This window comes from Vidua macroura, chromosome 29 (assembly GCF_024509145.1).
Source record: "Vidua macroura isolate BioBank_ID:100142 chromosome 29, ASM2450914v1, whole genome shotgun sequence".
NCBI classification, from domain to species: domain Eukaryota; kingdom Metazoa; phylum Chordata; class Aves; order Passeriformes; family Viduidae; genus Vidua; species Vidua macroura.
The window spans coordinates 2,848,356-2,865,991 of NC_071599.1; the positions used below are offsets into that span (position 1 = coordinate 2,848,356).

At 65.3% G+C, this 17,636-nt stretch overlaps 1 protein-coding gene across 3 annotated transcripts; it reads right to left on the reverse strand.

The window, feature by feature from the left end:
- Positions 1-321: 321 nt before the first annotated feature.
- On the reverse strand, positions 322-17,274 carry BCAN (brevican). 3 transcript variants are annotated; one of them, XM_054001048.1, is made up of 15 exons: positions 17,028-17,272; positions 11,862-11,963; positions 11,382-11,774; positions 11,075-11,249; positions 10,855-10,982; positions 9,487-9,780; positions 7,672-7,935; positions 6,917-7,036; positions 6,287-6,745; positions 4,134-4,241; positions 3,814-3,972; positions 2,375-2,457; positions 1,874-2,018; positions 922-1,104; positions 322-836 (listed from the first exon to the last, which is right to left on the reverse strand). In XM_054001048.1, exons 2-15 carry the CDS (start codon positions 11,953-11,955, stop codon positions 811-813), a joined length of 2,631 nt encoding a protein of 876 aa, XP_053857023.1. In that variant the 5' UTR covers positions 11,956-11,963; positions 17,028-17,272; the 3' UTR covers positions 322-810. The 3 variants fall into 3 exon arrangements, with proteins under 3 accessions (XP_053857023.1, XP_053857022.1, XP_053857024.1); XM_054001047.1 differs by having other exon boundaries at positions 6,287-7,036; positions 17,028-17,274; XM_054001049.1 differs by lacking the exon at positions 7,672-7,935 and having other exon boundaries at positions 6,287-7,036; positions 17,028-17,273.
- Between the last annotated feature and the right edge of the window lie 362 nt (positions 17,275-17,636).

A 17,636-nucleotide genomic window follows, 5' to 3' on the forward strand; every position in this document is an offset into this window, starting at 1 on the left:
TCCAACACGGCCCGGGAGAAGGATAAAAAGCTGTGGATCACCACAGTGCAGGGGGAATAACAGCACAGGGAGGTGCCCTGGCACCAGTGATGTGCTCTCCCAGTCCCGTCTATTTGCTGGGAGCAGTGTCCCATCCCAAGCCCTGACTGGTACCCAGTGCTGCTGGGATGTGGGGCACTTTGGGTGGTGTCTCCCTGTTTCTGAGCCCCCTGGGGGTGTCTCTCCACTGCTGCCACGCTCCATGCTTTGGGGCTGTGCAGCCCCGCCAGTGCCACCCCTGTGCCAGCCCCCCCCGCCCCGAATAACCAGGTCACCACTCTGTGCCATCTCTTTACTGGTTTTAATACCCACAGAAGCACGGAGAGGGGGTTTGGGCAGCACGCACCCACTCCAAGCCTGCTGCAGCAGCTTCTGCCTTTCCAGCGAAGTGCAGAAGACCCCCCCCACACCTCTGCATGGGTGCCGAGCTGCAGCAGAGCTTGGATGTCCCCATGTCACCCCCCAGGACGAGGACAACAGGCTGGGGGTGATGCTGGCACGTTACTGCCGTCCCCTGCCCGCGCTGTCCCCCTGGATTCCAGCTCTGCCGTGACTCTGGGGACAGAACTCCTGCTGTGCTGCATTTTGGGTCACTGTCGGCTCCTTTCAAGGGGGTCTTTAATCTTTAGGATTTCTTTGTACAGGTAGAAAACAAACGAGGGGGCAGACACCCAAGAGCGAGGTTCCACTCCACGTCGGGCTCCCAGTGCCGTCCCCATCCACACCAGTCCGGGGCTTGGGGAGGCGGCGGCCGCTCGCCCAGGGACTCACTCAGTTGTTGGGCGGCTGAGCCACGCCTGGGGGGGGGGACACAACAAATGCCAGGTGAAGGGAGAGCTCCATGGGGGGGGGGGGGTTCTGGGGGGGGAGCTCGCCACTCACCAGGACGGCAGGCCAGCTGCGGGGGCTCCCACGTGCCGTCCTCCCGGCAGCGGATGACGGGCGAGCGGCGCGGGGCGAGCCCGTGCCGGCACTGGTAGCGCGCGGTGGCGCCGATCTCGTAGCGCTGCTTTGGTTTGCCAAAGGCGCGGGCGTTGCTGAGGGCGGGGGGGGGCCCGCACTGCACTGCAAGGGCGAGGGGGGGGGAATGGGGGTCGGCTCATTGCAGTGGAAGATGAAACAAGAAGGCCTGATAGGTACGATTGCCTAGCGGGGGGGTCGGGAAAGCGCGGAGAATGCGAGCCAGATTGAGACGAAAAGGAGCTCTGAGATGACAGACCTTGGCTGCTAAGTAGCTGGTGGGCAGTGGTGCAGCTGGCGGAAGAAAACTCCCTTTTTTGACCCACAGACAAAGCAAAGGGTCAGATAAAGTGTTCTGTCTCATTCCTCAAAAACGCAGAGTTTTTCTCACGCTTGTAACCCTCCCCTGAAGTATGATGTGTCTGTAATGCCGCTGGTCCGAAGTCCTTTTCCACACCCACCTTCAAGCCCCCTTGATGAGGTGCACCCGAGAAGCCGGGGCCGTCTCCTTCTTCTTTCTCTTTTGCCTCCCTCCCTCCCTGCTCTCTTGGACCCTCTCTTGGACCCTCTCCTGGACCCTCTCGCTCTCTCGCTCTGCCCCCACTCCTCGGGGCTTGCTTCGGGCTGCACCCGGCAGCTCCGAGCGGGGCCCCCACAATAAACCAGATATCCTAAGCCCGGGCTCTAAAGATCTCTCATCTCCGCCTGTCCCGACCGTCCTGGACCAGCGCTCGCCACAGTGCAGCCCCCCCCCCCCAGCCCGGAGCGAACCCCAGAAAGCCCAAAGAGGCTGAGGCTCGCCCGGGCAGGGCTCGTTTCCCCGCTGTGGAGGTGGTGAAGCCCCTCCCCGGGGTGCCGGGGCAGCGCAGCTTACCCAGCCCCATTTTGCAGGTGTAGGAGAGGTGGTAGTTGCAGGGCACGTCGCTCCACTGGCCCCCATCGTGCCACACGATGACCACGCAGTTCTCCCCGGAGAGGAAGTAGCTGTCGGGCTGCCCGGGGTGCCAGTTCTCGTAGAGCTGGGGGCACAGGCGGGACGGGGTGCGCGGGGCATCCCAGCGCACCCCTCAGCTCTGGGGGTGGCCCGGCAGCCTCCCGGCCGTGCCATCCCCGCCAGGAATAAGGTGCCGCCTCCGTGCCCCTTGGCACGCCTTTGCCGTACAGTTTTGCTGTTGCCCCTTGGCACGGAGGACCCCAAATGCCAGGTCTGGCTCCCCTGGGGACGCTCAGCCAGGCGAGGCAAGTGCCTCTTGTTTGGGAGCCTCAAAGCCCGGCCCCAGGGCTGCACCCCGGGGCTGGGGAAGGATAATGAGGTGCCGGGGGGGTGGGTGGTGCCCCCCTGCGAGGGCACACGGGGGTTGGCAGCCCCACTTACCAAGGGGCTCCCGTCGGACCACTGGAAATCCCCCTCGATGGTGCGGTCGTTCAAGCCGATCCACTGGTATTCCCTGTACTGGTCTGGGGGACAGGGGGTGCGTTTGGGGACGGGGACACATCCAGGTGCCACCTGTCAGGAGGGGGCTGAGCGGCTGCTGGAGGCTGAGCTCGGGGAGATTTGGGACCTGGGGGGGGGGGGGGGGTGTCCCTCGCCCTGCAGCGGGAAGGTGCTGGGAGGTTTGGGGACAAGGGGGACCCCCGAAAGGGACATCGGGGAACCGCTTTACCCCTCACCCCCGGAGAGGCGGGACAGGGCCGGCCGGGAGAGGGCGGCAGAGCCCCGGGACCCTCCTGTCCCCGCCTGTCCCCGCCTGTCCCCGCCTGTCCCCGCCTGTCCCTGCCAGTCCCCGCCTGGCCCTGCCGGTTCTCACCTGGCCCTGCAGGTCCCAGCGTCTCCCCGTTGGTCCCCACCTGTCCCAGCTTGTCCCCACCTGGTTCTGCTGGTCCCCAACTGGCCCTGCAGGTCCCCACGTGTCCCTGCCAAGTCCCTGCAGGTCCTCACCTGTCCCTGCAGGTCCTCACCTGTCCCTGCAAGTCCCCACCTGTCTGCATCAGTCCCTACCTGGCTCTACCAGTCCTTTTCCTGGTCCAGCCAGTCCCTGCCTGTCCCTGCAGCTTCCTGTGAGGTCTCTCCCTGCCCCTTCTTCCTCCACCCTCGTGTTCCTTCAGGCCTCTTTGCTCTCTGTCCCATTCCCACGACACTTGTCCCCTGCTCTGCCTTCCCCCCATCCCTCCAAGGCTGATTTCAGGCAGGTTATGGCTTTGCCTTCAAATTTATGTGCACACACCCAACCCTCTGCTGGTCTGTCCACCTGTCACTGGATCGTGGCATTTTCTTGGAACAGGCCTGTGAGATCATCGAGTCCAACCATGCCCAGAGCCAAGGGCACCACTGTCCCCAAGTGCCCACACCCACAGGTCTCTTAAATCCCCTGGGCAGTCCCTCCTCCCTCTCCATGGAGGAATTTTCCCAATATCCGACCTAACCCTCCCCTGGTGCAACTTCTTCTGGTCCTGTCCCTTTTCCCCTGGGAGCAGAGCCCGCCCCCCAGGCGACTCCACCCTCCTGTCAGGGAATTGTAGAAGGTGAGAAGGTCCCTCCTGAGCCTCCTTTTCTTCAGGCCGACCCCCTTCCAGCTCCCTCAGGTGCTCCTGGTGCTCCAGAGCCCCTTCCCCAGCTCTGTTCCCTCCTCTGGACACATTCCAAGGACTGAACCTGCCTGCTCCCATGTCTCTGCACGAACCATCCATCTTCTGGCCTGCGTGTCCGTGTGTCCATTCAGCCCTGCAGGGCTGGGCTCTACCTTGTTTCGAGCTCAGCCCAGCCCTGAAGGTCCCTGAAGGGCACAGCAGGAGGGATGCAGCACTGTCACATACCGTTGATGAAGTCCTGCTCTTCGGGGGTCAGGATGGTGGCCAGGTGCCCCCCGTAGTGCCTGCACTGGCTCTCTGCATCCTCCCAGCTCCTCCGGGTGGAGAAGTGCCTGTAGCAGGCTCCCTGGAAGCTGTCCCAGCCGGGGCTGCACCTCCGCAGGGCTGAGCCACGCCGGGGAGCACGGGGGAGAGAGGAGAGGGTCAGCGTGGAGCCCAGCTCCCCCCCAAACTCCTGACTGCCCCCATTTGTGCCTCCCGGGCTGCTGGTTCAGACAGCAGCGGGAGCTGGGCAGCGTGGCCAGGGTGGCACCCAGGGGACTCACGTCTTTCACAGCTGCTGCCTCCGTAGCCAGGCAGGCACAAGCAGGTGAGCTGGGCGCCGTCCTCCACGCAGGTCCCTCCGTTCAGGCAGGGGTTGGGGACACAGCCACCTGCAAGGCACACGCAGGGCTCACCGCAGAGCTCAGGGAGCTCCTCAGTGCCCAGCAGCGCCGCAGCCTCATCCCTGCGGCGCCCCACGGCAAGCAGGTCTCTGAGCTGGCTCCTGGGGCCACCGGCTCTGGCGCAGGTGAAGGTCTCAGGTGTGCCAGGATGTGCCCGGAGCAATCCCACACTGCCCTTCCACCACCGGGTGTGAGCGGCCCAGCAGGCCTGGCCCAGAGCTGGCCACACCCGGGGTTTTGGCCTCCCCCTGGAGCACAGAGATGAGAGCTGGCTGCTCTTTTCTCCCCTTCGCTGGGCTCATTGCCACGCCAGCCCCTGGCCCACTCCCCCTGCCCAGGGCCGGCTCCTGCTCTTCCCTGGAGTGGTGCAGTGTTTTTTGGGAGGGAAGCATGCCGACCATGAAAGCTTCTGGCACATCCCAGCCATATGTCCCTGGCCTGGCAGCAAGGTGACTGCAGGCCTGTCCCTCTGGTGTCACCTCCAGCCTGGCCAAGGCTGAGAACTCAGCCAGCACTTCCCCACGAGCCCGTTACGGTCATTAGTGCACCCAGAGCACACCGTGTGCTCCCAGCCCAGCTCACGAGGGTGATGAAGGGCTGCTGCCAGCACCAGCCCAGCGCAGACTCAAAGTCCTTGACCCACTCCAGCCTAATCATGCCTCATTTTATGGTCCTCGGCTCTGTGGAGACGTGACAAGGGTGATGCTGCCACCCTCACCCCTCCCCGGGGAGCGTCACCTCCCCACGAGGTGCCGGTGGCTCGCTTGGGATGTGCAGCTCATCCCCAGCAGAGCGAGGCGTGGAAGAGGATGAGTGATCCAGGGCCCTAACGTCGCATGGCTGGCTCTTCCTGGGCATCTCTCCTTGCCAAGGCAAAGGCAGCCACGCCACGGGCTCTGGCCGCCCTCCACAGAGCCTCCTTCGTGCCACGGGACTGGGCAGGGCACTGCCAGAGCTGGGTGGGGGGGGCAGGGACCCCACAATGTGCCCCCCGCTGCAGATCCCCTTGCAGGGAGCGGGATGGGGCAGAGGTGGCAGGGCATTGGCAGCGGGACGGGCACTGGGAGCAGCCCGGGGGGGCAGGGTGGGGCTGGTGGGTGACACCCACCCGCAGCAGGTCGTGTTCCCCTCTGCTCGCCCACCCCACCCACCCTGCGGGGGGGCTGGGGGCCACAGGGGACCGCAGTGCTTCCAGGCTGCTTGGCCACTGAGAGCCGCACGAGGCAGGGGGGTCTTGGGGGGGGGGGTTCTGCACCCCATGAGCCATCAGTGTCCCCCACGTCTCCCCCTGCTCCTGCCACGCAGCGTCCAGCCCCCACCCCTCCTCCCGGGGCAGTGCAGGGTCAGTCCCGGGGGGCCACATGGAGGGTGCAAAGCAGCCCCAGCCCTCCCAGCCCTCCCAGGTGTCCCTGGCACCCCACTCCCGGGGGCGGGCGGGGCCGGGATCGGGGGATTAGTTCGTCAGTGGGAGAGGCGCAGGGGCAGCAGGCGCAAGGACGAAGGGCTCGCCGAGATGCTTGTTCTACAAAGCTTTTAATTCCCTTTATTAGTACCACGGTTAGTCAGAGCAGGGACTGGGGCCGCCTTTTGCTTATTGGGCTTTTTCATGGAAACAGTCATTAAAACACTTCACAGAAGTAGAAGAGATTTAAGTGCATGCAGAGATCGGACCAATTTGTTTGACAAATATGTGCTTCTCCAGACCTGTAACCTTCCCTTACCCAGCTGAGGAGGAGAGAGAGAGAGAGAGGAGACACGGACAGACAGACAGACAGAGGGAAGCACAGCGTGAAGGAAAGGTGTTGGCTATCTCTAGTGCCAGAGAGCGGCCAGGACGGCTGCCCCGAGGGCAAGGGTGGCACGGCGGGGACCCCGGGCCGAGCAGGCGCCCGCCCCGACGCTGGCCCGCTCGGTGGGCAGGGCGGGCAGGGGCACAGCCGTGCTGGGGGCTGGGTCCCCCACTGGGGTCCCCGGCAGGAGCACCCCAGAGGTGTCAGTACGGGGAGAGCTGAGGCCATCCCTGCGGGTCCCACCTGCTTCTCCGGGAACGGCTGTAAGGAAACCCTCCACGGTGGCAATGGAGGGAGCGGGTTGCTCTTCCTCCTCCTCCTCCTCCTCCTCCTCCTCCTCCTCCTCCTCCTCCTCCTCGGAAGCTGCAGCAGGCATCCCGCGGTGTGTGCCCGGCGGTGGCGGTGCAGCCTCCTCTCCTGCCAGGGCCGGTGCGCTGCTGCTGCCAGGCAGCTCTGCGTGCCACGGTGTCACTGCGGGCACAGTGCTCCGGTCCCCCGGGGCCGCAGGCGAGGGGAGCCACACGGCTCCCGACTGCTCCTCTCCCTCCTCCTGCGGCTGCGAGGGCGCAGGAGGCAGCGGGGACGCCCCGGGGCTTTCCACCACGTCTCCGGAGAGCTCGGCGTCCTCAGCGGCAGAAAAGGGGGTGCTCGCCCCGCCGGACTTGTGCCCGCGGCGGGGGCTCCCACCGGCTTCTCGGCTCTCTGTCGAGGTGGCAGAAGCGGCACTGGTTGGCGATGTCCTGCGGTGCCCGGGTGGCCCAGGGCTGGCAGGGTGGGCCGGCCGCCCCAAGGCGTCCCGCGGACGGTCTGGGCGCTGTGTGGGGGCGACGGGGCTGGGCGGACGAGGAAAGCCCTCGGGAGGCTCCGTGTCACCTGCTGGGGCACCGGTGGGTCCCTCTGGCTCCATGGGCTGGCCGGGGTCTCGCCCTCCGCCCGGGCTCTCCGCCGATGCGCTGCCAGGGCCCCTGCCCGGCGCTGCTCCCTGCTCCTCCTCTGCAAAGGGCAAGGCAGAAAGGCAGTGAGCCAGCCGGACCACAGGGCTGCGGGCACCCGCCAGCACTGCCGATCTTGCTCGCACAAAGGCGTGCGGGAAGATGGGAGCGGCCCCGAGCCCGTGTGTGACGCTGTCCCCGCTGAACCGGCGCGGCTGACTGAGCTCTGAGCGCTCCCACTTCGCTGCGCTGGGAGCCGCGCTCAGCCCCTCAGCGCTGCAGCTCGTGTCCCTCCAGCTGCCAGCTCCCTTCTCCAGCTCCTGGCGCTGCTAAACCCTGGTCCAGCACAGACCCTGCATGCTGGGACACGCAGATGTCCCTTTGTCCCTGCACAGCCCTACAGCACGACACTGGAGCCCCGGCCGCGGGTGCTGCCTCCAGGGGAAGGACAGGGACAGCTGGGGTGACCCAGGCACCCTCAGGGGCCTCTGACCTCTCCTTGTGCCTCCGTTCTGTGGCTGCTCTCTGTGTCCCAGCCCTGGCACCACCACAGCAGCTGCTGGACCTACCAGCGCGGGACAGTCCCCCGCTGTCCCCCATCCTCCTCCGCAGGGGATGGGCTCCCCAGCTTAAATGGGACACCTGCCTCGGGGGTGGCCAGGGCTCTGGGGAAAGGGGAGGCAGAGGCGGGGTGACCTGAGGACACGGAGGTAGCTAGTGGGGGATGCCGGGGCCCTGGCCCCAGGGCGTCTTCAGGGGACTGGCTCGGCTTTCCCACATCAGTGTCCTCAAAGAAAGGGACGGCGTAAATCGCCCCTCGCGACTCAATCTCCACGTGCGCTCTGGGCAGCTGCAGCTCCTCCAGCTTTTCTGCCACTGTGACAATCTCCTGGAGGAGATTCTCCTCGGGCTCTTGGGCTTGGTATTTTCCTGCAGCCTCAGGGAAAGAGTTTGTCCCTTCTGTGGGCAGAAAGAAAGTGGGATATTACTGCCCTGTCCTGGCTCCGCAGCACTCAGAGATGACCTCACCCCATAGCAGGCCTGGAGCCTTGGCACCCCAGTAGGGACCCAGCTCTCCTCAGCCTCCCCTTCCCCTTCTAGATGGGGCCAGCATGGGGGAGGATCAGGCCCTCCCAGGTGCTTTGCAGAGCTGGCAGAGCCAACAGCCCCAGCAGGAGCCGTGGGGCCCAGCAGCACGTGGTGGGGCCAGATCCTAAACCCTGCATCCCCCTCCCTGTGGGGATCCTTCTCTACACCCCCATCCCCACCCCGGGGAGGGCAGACATGCACGGGGAGTTAGTGGGTTACAGGGGGTGTGGAATCACGGCACGGGTCCATCCTGCCTAACCCATGGCTTTCCCTGCTGAGAGATGGGGAAACCGAGGCGCAGAGATGCACAGCATCCCCACACTGTGAGCCCCCAGGGCCCTGAGCAGACACACGGAGATGTGGGGTCAGGCAGGAGGAGTGGAGGGAAAACTCTTCTTCCTTCTGCGCCCGTTATCCTGCCAGCCTCTGTCCTGCCTCACCGCTCACAGGCAGCACCTTGCTGCTTCCCACAGGTCTCCTTCCTGCCCGCCATCACCCCAAACCAGCCCGGCAGGCTGTGTGCCACAGCCCCAGGGACCCAGGAGCACTCCCCAGGCCAGCAGCCCTGGGGCATGAACCCTCCTGGAGCCGTGCCCACGGAGCCCATGCAGACCAACGTGCCACGCAGGACACCCCTGCTCTGTCACAGTGAAGTGGCACCAAGGACTGAGGACAGGCAGGGCCTCCCTGCTCTGCCACAGCGTGTCAGCATGCACTGCTGGAGCCATGCAGAGCATCCCTGCACTGCTGGGGCCCTGCAGATCATCCCTGCACTGCTGGAGCCATGCAGAGCATCCCTGCACTGCTGGAGCCATGCAGAGCATCCCTGCACTGCTGGGACCCTGCAGAGCATCCCTGCTGTACCAAGAGGTGTCAGCATGCACTGCTGAGCCATGCAGAGCATCCCTGCACTGCTGCGACCCTGCGGAGCATCCCTGCACTGCTGGAGCCATGCAGATCATTCCTGCACTGCTGGGACCCTGCAGAGCATCCCTGCACTGCTGGAGCCATGCAGAGCATCCCTGCACTGCTGGAGCCATGCAGATCATTCCTGCACTGCTGGGGCCCTGCAGAGCATCCCTGCTCTATGGAGAGGTGTCAGCATGCACTGCAGAGCCATGCAGCCTGCCCTACCGAGGGGTGTCAGCATGCAGTGTCAGGACCATGCAGGTTATGCCTCCCCTGTCAGGGTCTATCGGCATGCAAGGCATCCCTGTCCCAGCACGGCGGGTTCAGACGGTATCAAACACCCCTGCTCTGCCCCGACAGCGCAGCACCGGCACAGGGAACACCCAGGGATCCCAGCACAACCCCGGCCCTGCCGCACCCGTCGGGGACGCGCAGCCCCGCCCGGAGGCTTCCCGAGGCCTCCCACCGGTCCCTGCTTGGGAGCACCAGCGGGCCGGGCGTGCCTCTCTTTACCTCGGAAGCAGTACGCATCGTATCTGCTCTGGGCATCGGGGAATCCCGTCTGGTTGCGGAAGAGGAAGATGGTTTTGACGCCGGGCAGAGCCCCGCCGCAGCGCTCCCGGGGGGTGACGATGGGGTAGCGGACGCTGCCGTCGGCCAGCCAGCCGGGGCTGCAGGCGTCCAGCCCCGCGTTCCAGGCTGCGTACAGCTGCCCCGGGCTGGCCAGCTCCGCGCCCAGCGCCCGGCAGCGCTGCGCCGCCTCCTCCAGCGTGAACCTGTCCGGGGCCGTCTCCAAAAAGATCTCGCCTGCGGAGGGAGGAAGGAGACGGGAGTCAGAGCTGGGGAGGGGGGCGTGGGCTGCGGGAGCCCCCGCAGCTCCTCCACTCTCTGCGTGACCCCAGGAGCGGAGATGGAGACTGCAGTGTGTGGAGGAACACCGGGGGCTGGAGGAGAGCTGCCTTCTGAGTGCTTCCCTGCCTGCATCCCTGTCTGCATCCCAGTCTGCCTTCCTCAGTTCTTCCCTGCCTTCCTGAGTGCTTCCCTGCCTGCATCCCTGCCTTCCTGCCTGCACTCCTCCCTGCATCCCTGCCTGCTTCCCTGCATCCCTGCCTGCATTCCTGCCTGCCTTCCTGAGTTCTTCCCTGCCTTCCTGAGTTCTTCCCTGCCTTCCTGAGTTCTTCCCTGCCTTCCTGCCTGCATCCCTGCCTGCTTCCCTGCCTCCCTGGCCATGCACAAAGCCACAGTGCAGGCACTGGAGCTCTCACGCCACGTGGGGTTGATTCCCACCCTTGCAAGCAGAGCTGAGACTTTGAAGGGGACTGCAGAGGAGCAGGTCCACGCCCTGCACTGAGCAATCCACGCGTGGCACATTTCTAAGGAGGCCCAGCGAGCACCGTGGTGAGGCTGCACGCTCAGGAGGGCTGGGCACCGCTGCCCCAAGGCACGGCACGGATCTACCCCCACCACTGCACCTGCCTCCCTGTCCCTCACCCCTGCCACCTGCCTGGCACCACCCAACCGAGCCCACAGCAGCTGCCACCGCCAGTGGGGAGCCCCAAAGGAGGGACCAGCCACCCCCAGGCAGCCCTGCATCTCATGCACAACCAAAGCCCAAACCACCCAAGAGAGCGTGCTGCTGCTCTGGGGCAGATCACTGCGGGCACACCCCAGCCTGAGCGCTGCCTGCTGCAAGGGACAGAGCCCCACACCCCACCAAAGTGAAGCAGGAATGCTTTAGGAAGCAGCACAGCAAGTCCCCGCACCCGAGAGACAGAACCTGCAGCTCAGGGCAGCTTTTTCACTTGGGTTTGCAACGGGTTATGGGGGCAAGTTAGTGTGGGAGCAAAAGCAGAGGAGGGCAGGAGGTGGCACCACGGGCACCTGGGAGGTCCTCAGCGTAGCAGTACACATCGTACATGTCCTCCGGGTCCACCACTCCATAGTTCCTCACCCCAGGGAAGCCGTTCATGTCTCCGTAACAGGCCTCACGGGGTGTCTGGATGGGGTACCTGAGGCAGGAAAGCACAGGGCAGCTGGTGACTCGCCCGGGAACCACCGGGCGAGGCCGCGGGCACAGTGCCTGGGCAGCTGCGGTGCCCACCTGACGGTCTGGTCGGCGATCCAGCCGGCGTCACACTGCTCGTAGCCCCCCAGGTAGGCAGCGTAGAGCTGCTCGGGGGTGGCGATGCTGGCACCGATCCTGGCACAAGCTTCCTGCGCCTCGGCAAAGGTGTAGGCGTAGCGCATGGAGCCCTCCCGGTAGTGGAACACCACCCCTGGGGGCAGACACGGCCGTGGGCAAGGGGCTTCACAGCAGCCCCCCGCCCAGTGCACCCAGGGGAGCGTTTGCAGAGCCAGGAGAGGGCCCCAAGCGGCCCCAAATCCCACCGCTCGCCACCCTGAAGTACCTTTGACTTTGACATGGAGGATGTCGTGGCCGTCCTCGATGCCGTGCTGCACGTCGCAGCGGTAGATGCCCGAGTCGTTGGGGCGCAGCTCGGTGAGCAGCAGGGAGGCGTTGGTGTAGCGCTGGTGGAAGATGGGCAGGGAGGCGCGCAGCCGGTAGTCCTCGCTCACCTTCACCCTGTGCCCCCGAGCTACCAGGATCTCCAGCTCCCTGCCCTCAGAGATGAAGGTCCACTTGACCCGCGGCGTGCCCAGCACCGCCCGGCGGCCGCCCGTGACGGCGGTGGGCTGGGGGCCAAGGTAGCTGATGAGGCAGGGGATGGTGATGTCGCCTGCCAGCACGGCGTCGAGGGCTGGGTGCCGTGGGATGGACACCTGCAGAGCCTTGAGGTCCTCTGGGTGGGAGAAGAGAGGAGCCGTGAGCAGGGCTGGTGTGACCCCCGCTACAGGGCATCAATGGGGCACGCGTGATGCCGAGTTACCTGTGCCATCTCCGGGGCCAAACGCCTCCGGGACCGCCGTGGGGACAAACGCCCAGAGCAGCAGCAGCAGCGGTGGTGGGAGGGCTGGGGCCATGCTCTGCCCTGCCAGGGGGAAGCAAAAAGCACCAGGTGTGCTTAGAATCCATAAAAGCACCAAAAATCTCCCGTCCCTGCGGGAGGGGAAGTGGCTGGGGAGATCCCCCAGACTGTGAGGGGGGCATGGGGTGATGGATGTGGCATTGGGGCACGAAGGGAAGGGAAGGGAAGGGAAGGGAAGGGAAGGGAAGGGAAGGGAAGGGAAGGGAAGGGAAGGGAAGGGAAGGGAAGGGAAGGGAAGGGAAGGGAAGGGAAGGGAAGGGAAGGGAAGGGAAGGGAAGGGAAGGGAAGGGAAGGGAAGGGAAGGGAAGGGAAGGGAAGGGAAGGGAAGGGAAGGGAAGGGAAGGGAAGGGAAGGGAAGGGAAGGGAAGGGAAGGGAAGGGAAGGGAAGGGAAGGGAAGGGAAGGGAAGGGAAGGGAAGGGAAGGGAAGGGAAGGGAAGGGAAGGGAAGGGAAGGGAAGGGAAAGTGCCCTGGTTCACAAGAGGAAGAAGACAACATGAGCAACCAGGAGCATTGGCTGGGAGCCACTGGGTGCCATCCAGCCCCTCTGACCTTCCCTGGGAGCTGGGTCCCCTGGGGACAGCAGAGTCCAGCCCGGCCTGGCGAGCAGAGATGGGCTCAGCCCGAGCGCTGGCTGCAGCGGGCAGGGAGGCAGTGCCAGCACCGGGGCCGTGTGCCCGTGGTGCCACCGTGAGAAACCTCAGGGACGGTTGGGCCAGGAAACCTCAGCAGGTGTTTGCTCAGGAGAGAGGTGCTGGGGGAGGTGAGGGAGCAAGCAGGGCACACGGGTGTGCTCGCGCTGCTGCAGGTGTGCACACGCGTGCCCTGCCAGGGGTGGCTTGGGGAGGGAGCTGAGGTCAGCGAGCAGGGAGGGACAGCCCGGAGCACACAAAGCCCGGGGCAGAGGGGGAGGGAAGGAGCAGGACGGCTTCTTTGCCATTCAGCTCACGCCGGAGGCTCCCCCGTGCGCGGGCTGGGAAAAGCAGGGCTGACCAAAGCAGCCATTATGTCCCGTGCCTCTCTCAGGCTGCCGGGCACAAAGGGCTCTCACCGCTGGGCTGGGGACCCGTGCTGAAGGGAGAGCCCAGTGGCCAGCGCTGCCATCACCCAGCCCTCTCCGGGGAGCAGCACAGGGGGTGGCAGGCACATCGTGGGAGGCTCTGCGTGTCCTTGCAGTCTGGCTGCTCTTGCAGCCGCCCAGAGAGGAGGCTGCTGCTGGGAATGTGGGGAAACGTCCCTGCCAGGTGCACTGCTCCAATACCCCCTCACCCCTCTGCAGAGGCTCCTTGGGGCTCCTCAGCCTCCCGTGCCAGGGATGCATCGTGCCATTGCCTGGGGACAGAGCAGCCTGAGGCTCGGAGCAGTTTGGAATTGATGAGCTCTTTGTGCTGTATTGATTTCAGCAGCCACAGAAGCAGCTGGGGCCAGGTGCAGTGGCTGGCTGCGGGGACAGCCTGACGGGATGCTGCCCTGGTCACCTGTGTCCCTCCTCGAGCTGTGCTCCCAAAGTGTGCCCAGGGGAGCACTGCTCCGGGGAGAGGGTGTGAATCCAGCCCTGGGCTCCCCACACTGTGCATGCACACCCCAGCACCAATTACCACGGATGTACAGCCCCTGGAGCCATGGTCCTACAGCCCTGGCACCACACCCCATGGGTACAGAGCCTCTGGCACCACACACCATGGATGTACAACCCTGGCACCACAGATGTACATCCCTGGCACTACACCCCATGGGTACAGAGTCCCTGGCACCACACACCATGGATGTACAACCCTGGCACCACGGATGTACATCCCTGGCACTACACCCCATGGGTACAGAGCCCCTGGAACCACGGGTGTACATCCCTGGCACCACACACCATGGGTACAGAGCCCCTGGAACCACGGGTGTACATCCCTGGCACCACACATCACGGGTGTCTAGCCCACAGCACAAGGCACTACGCATGCACAGCTCCTAACACCAAAAAAAAAAACACCCCTGGCACCACACCCCGTGGGCATCGACCATCCAGTGCAGACCACAAACGTCCCCTTCCCAGCAGGAGCAGCCGAAGCTGGAGTGCCCAGGAGCTGGCCAGTGGTGCCAGGGCCAAGCCAGGGGCTTTCTGTGCTCCAGACAGATATTTTGAATGCAGCCCCATGGTTCTGGACCAAGGGACAAAACCCTCCTGCGTGGCAGCCGTGGCCAGGCTCCAGTACGGGGGCTGGTGCCACCCCCTGGGCAGCCAAGCGAGGGAGGCTTTTGTCACTGGCACCTTTTCTTCCCGTCCCCAAGGCGCCGTGGTGGCGGGGTGAAAGTCCCGGGGAGGAAATCCAAGTGATAAAATTCCACAGGAACTGGGCAAGCTGGAGGGTCTGCTCTCCTCCTGTGCCCATCCCTGACTGTGTGCTGGCACTGGGAATGGGGTGTGGAAAGGGTTAAACCCAGTTTCAGCCTGCCCATGGGTGATGGCCCCAGGTCCTGGAGTCCCACGATGGCGAGAGACTCTCAGACGTCAAGTTTGGGGTTTGGGGTTGGATTTTTGCGCTGGCTATTTTTCCTGTTTTGCCACAAATGGAAAATCTTTCAACCCACAAGTTCCGAGGGAAAAGCTGAGAGCAGGGCTAGGCAAGAGCAGCCAAAAAAGGTTGAATGGTTATAATGGCAGCAACTCGAGTGAGCTCAATTGTCCCAGAGACCTCAGAGCTCAGGAGCTGCCGGGATCAGACAGACACACAGCCACGCACGTGGCAGGGCCAGCTAACCTCCATTTCTGTGGGAAACCAGCTGGAAAATGGAGCTGAAATCTATTTTGGGACGGGACTGATCTTCCTTTCTCCCCTGAGCTCGGCCCTGCTTTCAGAGCTGGCTCCTTGAGCACGGCACCTGCAGGACCTGGGGATGCAGCAGCTGGTCCGGGGCTCAGCACAGGAGCTGCTGCGAGCGGATGTCCCTTTTCATGTCCGGAGAGGGGTTTTCTTCTCCGCGGCCGCTCTCCCCTGCGCGTGATGGTTGCTCATGCCGCCTCCCAAGGTGCCCTGCCAGCCCGCAGCGAGCTGGAGGAGGAGGGAGCGGAGCGGAGCGGTGGCTTTCCAGGGATGCTCAGCTGCAGAATGAGTCAGCAGCCTCCGGCACAGCCTGGCCCCGCTCCAACCCCGTCCCCACCAGCAAAGGGCTCCGGACACGCCGCTGCCGCCCCGGCCCCGCAGCCCCGGCCGCGGTTCGCTCCTGGCGGCTCCGTGTCCGTCCCCCCTCCCGGAGCTGCAGAGCGGCGCTGCCTCCAGGATCCGTCCCCAGCCCCGCGGGGCGGGTGGGGTGCGGCCCTCGGAGGGGTCCCCGGTGGGAGCGGGGCCGTGCCAGGCACATGCCAGCTCAGGGATGCGCGGGCAGCGCCCGGCGGGCTCTTGGCAGCGGCTGCTGGCAGAGCTCAAAGGCCGGAAGCAGGTGGGGAGAAGGGGGGTTCCCTGCAGCTGCCAGGACCCCTCGCCCCCCGAACGGGGAGAAAGGGACTCCTTGTTGCAGGGGGGTCCGGGAGAGCACGGGGAGGGTCCCTGGGGAGATTCAGCCCCGCACGGAGGAGCGGGGAGGGGGGAGCAGACCCCGCAGGAGCCGCCAGGGACACAGCAGCACGTGTAGCCCTGGGTAAGTGTGTCACACGCACACGTGAAAGGTTTGCACGCCCATCCCCGCCTTCCCAGGCTCTGGCGGGGAAACTGAGGCACGAGGTGGGGCGGGTAGTGCGGGGTGGAGGGTGGGGGTCCCTGATTTCAGCACTGCAGCTCAGGTGGGAGCCAGCCCCACTGCCAAACTCGCATCTCCCCCCTCCCAGCACAACATCCCCCCATCTCCCAGTCTCCCCAGTCTAAAACCATTCCCTAAAATACCCTGCGCACCCTCTCCCTGCCGTGCCTGAGCCCAGGAGCTGCAAAAGGCTCCAGGCTGGGCAGAGCGAGGATTCTCCCACCCCCCGGGCGGCCAAAAGGAAGAGCAACAGGTTCTGGGTTGGGCTGAGATCGGAGAAGTCGGCGTGACAGGAGCAGAGGTCCCTGGCAGGGATGCTCAAGGGCAGCCCCTTCATCCTGGGGACTAAAATGCTCGGGCTGCGGGAGGGGAAGAGGGCTGCAGGGAAATTCCCTCTCCCCGGGACACCCCCGGTGGATCTGGGGTTCACAGTGGGGCTGATGGGTTGGGAAAAGCCATGAAAATCCTGAACAATTTCCCCCCGGCCCCTCCTGCCTCCTGCACTGGGACACCAGCAGAGAGAGCTGGGGGAGGACAGGGAGAGCCCCTACAGCCATCCCAAACCTCGGGCTCGGCCCCAGCCCCCCCGGCACCGGGCAGCTTTGCCCCTAAGCCCAGCCCACCCCCACGGGGAGCAGCGACACGAGCGGGAAGGAGTGGGGGGAGCCGGATCCCTACCCAGCTCCGTGCCTCAGTTTCCCTTTGCACTGCTACCCTGACTGCAGCCTCCTTGGGACAAGGACCAGACACTCTGCAGGACAAACGGAACACACCAGCCCCATCCTGGATCCCTGGCCCCTCTCCCAAAACGAGGTTCCTGTGGGACCAGCTGCTGAAAGAGCCCGGAAAATTCCCTTTGTGCCGAACCGCTCGGAGCCCCGCTGCTGGAGGGGCTGCGGGCCGGGCTGGGCTCCAGGCTGCAGCAGCCGGGCAGCACCAAAGTCCTTTCTCCTTCCAACTTCGCAAGAGCCCCCCCCCAGCCCCCGCTGTGCCTCCGGCGCTGCGGAGCCGCTCCGAGCTGCCCCCTTTAGAAGAAGCTGGCAGCGCGGTGCCGCGCTCGGGAGGGTCGGCGACAAGGACAAACCTCCCCGAAGCGGCACCCGCAGCCCCGAGCTGCAGGACAGGACGATGCCCCGCGCCCCCCGCGCCCGCATCCCGCGGGGAAAAGCCCCGGGAAACCTCTCGGCATCCCCGCGCCGGCTCAGGTCTCGTTTCGCTTTCTGCCCCGTGCGGAGGCGAAACGCGATATCGGAGCGGAAAGCGCACTACGGCAGCGCCCCGGGGGCACCGCAGCGCCCGGCCCGGGGCACCGGCGGCCCCGGGCGCTCCCCGCAGCCCACCTGGCTCCGTGCGTGGCGGCAGCCCCGCGCCGGGGGCCGCTCTGTGCGGCGGGGGGGACGGCAGCGCCGGCGGGGGCTCCCCTGGCCCGGGGTCCCGGCGTGGGGCTGAGCTGCGGCTCCTCCGGGGCAGCGCGGGCAGCGGGCGGCAGCAGGTTGGCAGGAGGGCTGCGAAGGAGCTGCACCGGGCATAAGTGCAGGCACCGAGAAAAGAGGCTTCTCTGTGCGTGTGTCCGTGTCCTCCACTCCGCTTTTTTTTTTTTTTTTTTTTCCCTCCCTTCCCCTTTCCCTCCTCCTTTTATATTTATTCCTTCCCCTAATTAAGAAGGAAAAAAAAAAAAAAAAAAAGATACTACCGTGTTGGCAGGCTCCTCGTCCCTCCCCGTCCCTCCCTCCTGGCAGCTGGCAGAGCCCGCACGAGAGGAGGATGCTCAGCCCGGGCACGGTGTTAACCCAGTGCAGCAGAAGTGGGGGAGCAGAGGACGGGGGTGTCCCCAGCACGGACCCCGCCGTGGCACGGGAATTTGCCAAATCCTGGGATTTGGCAGCTCCAGCCGGGCGGGGAGGGGGCCGCGGGCGGGGGTCCCGCTAGCCAGCAGAGGTTTTGTCATG

Bases quoted from the DNA above. Each gene is read 5' to 3' on its own strand.
- BCAN (XM_054001047.1), bottom strand. From the start codon at position 11,955: ATGGCCCCAGCCCTCCCACCACCGCTGCTGCTGCTGCTCTGGGCGTTT. The intron at 7,936-9,486 runs GTAAAGAGAGGC...TTCTGCCCACAG, and splicing joins CGATGCGTACTGCTTCCGAG to AAGGGACAAACTCTTTCCCT. The intron at 837-921 runs GTGAGTGGCGAG...CCCCCCCCCCAG, and splicing joins GCAGCTGGCCTGCCGTCCTG to GCGTGGCTCAGCCGCCCAAC.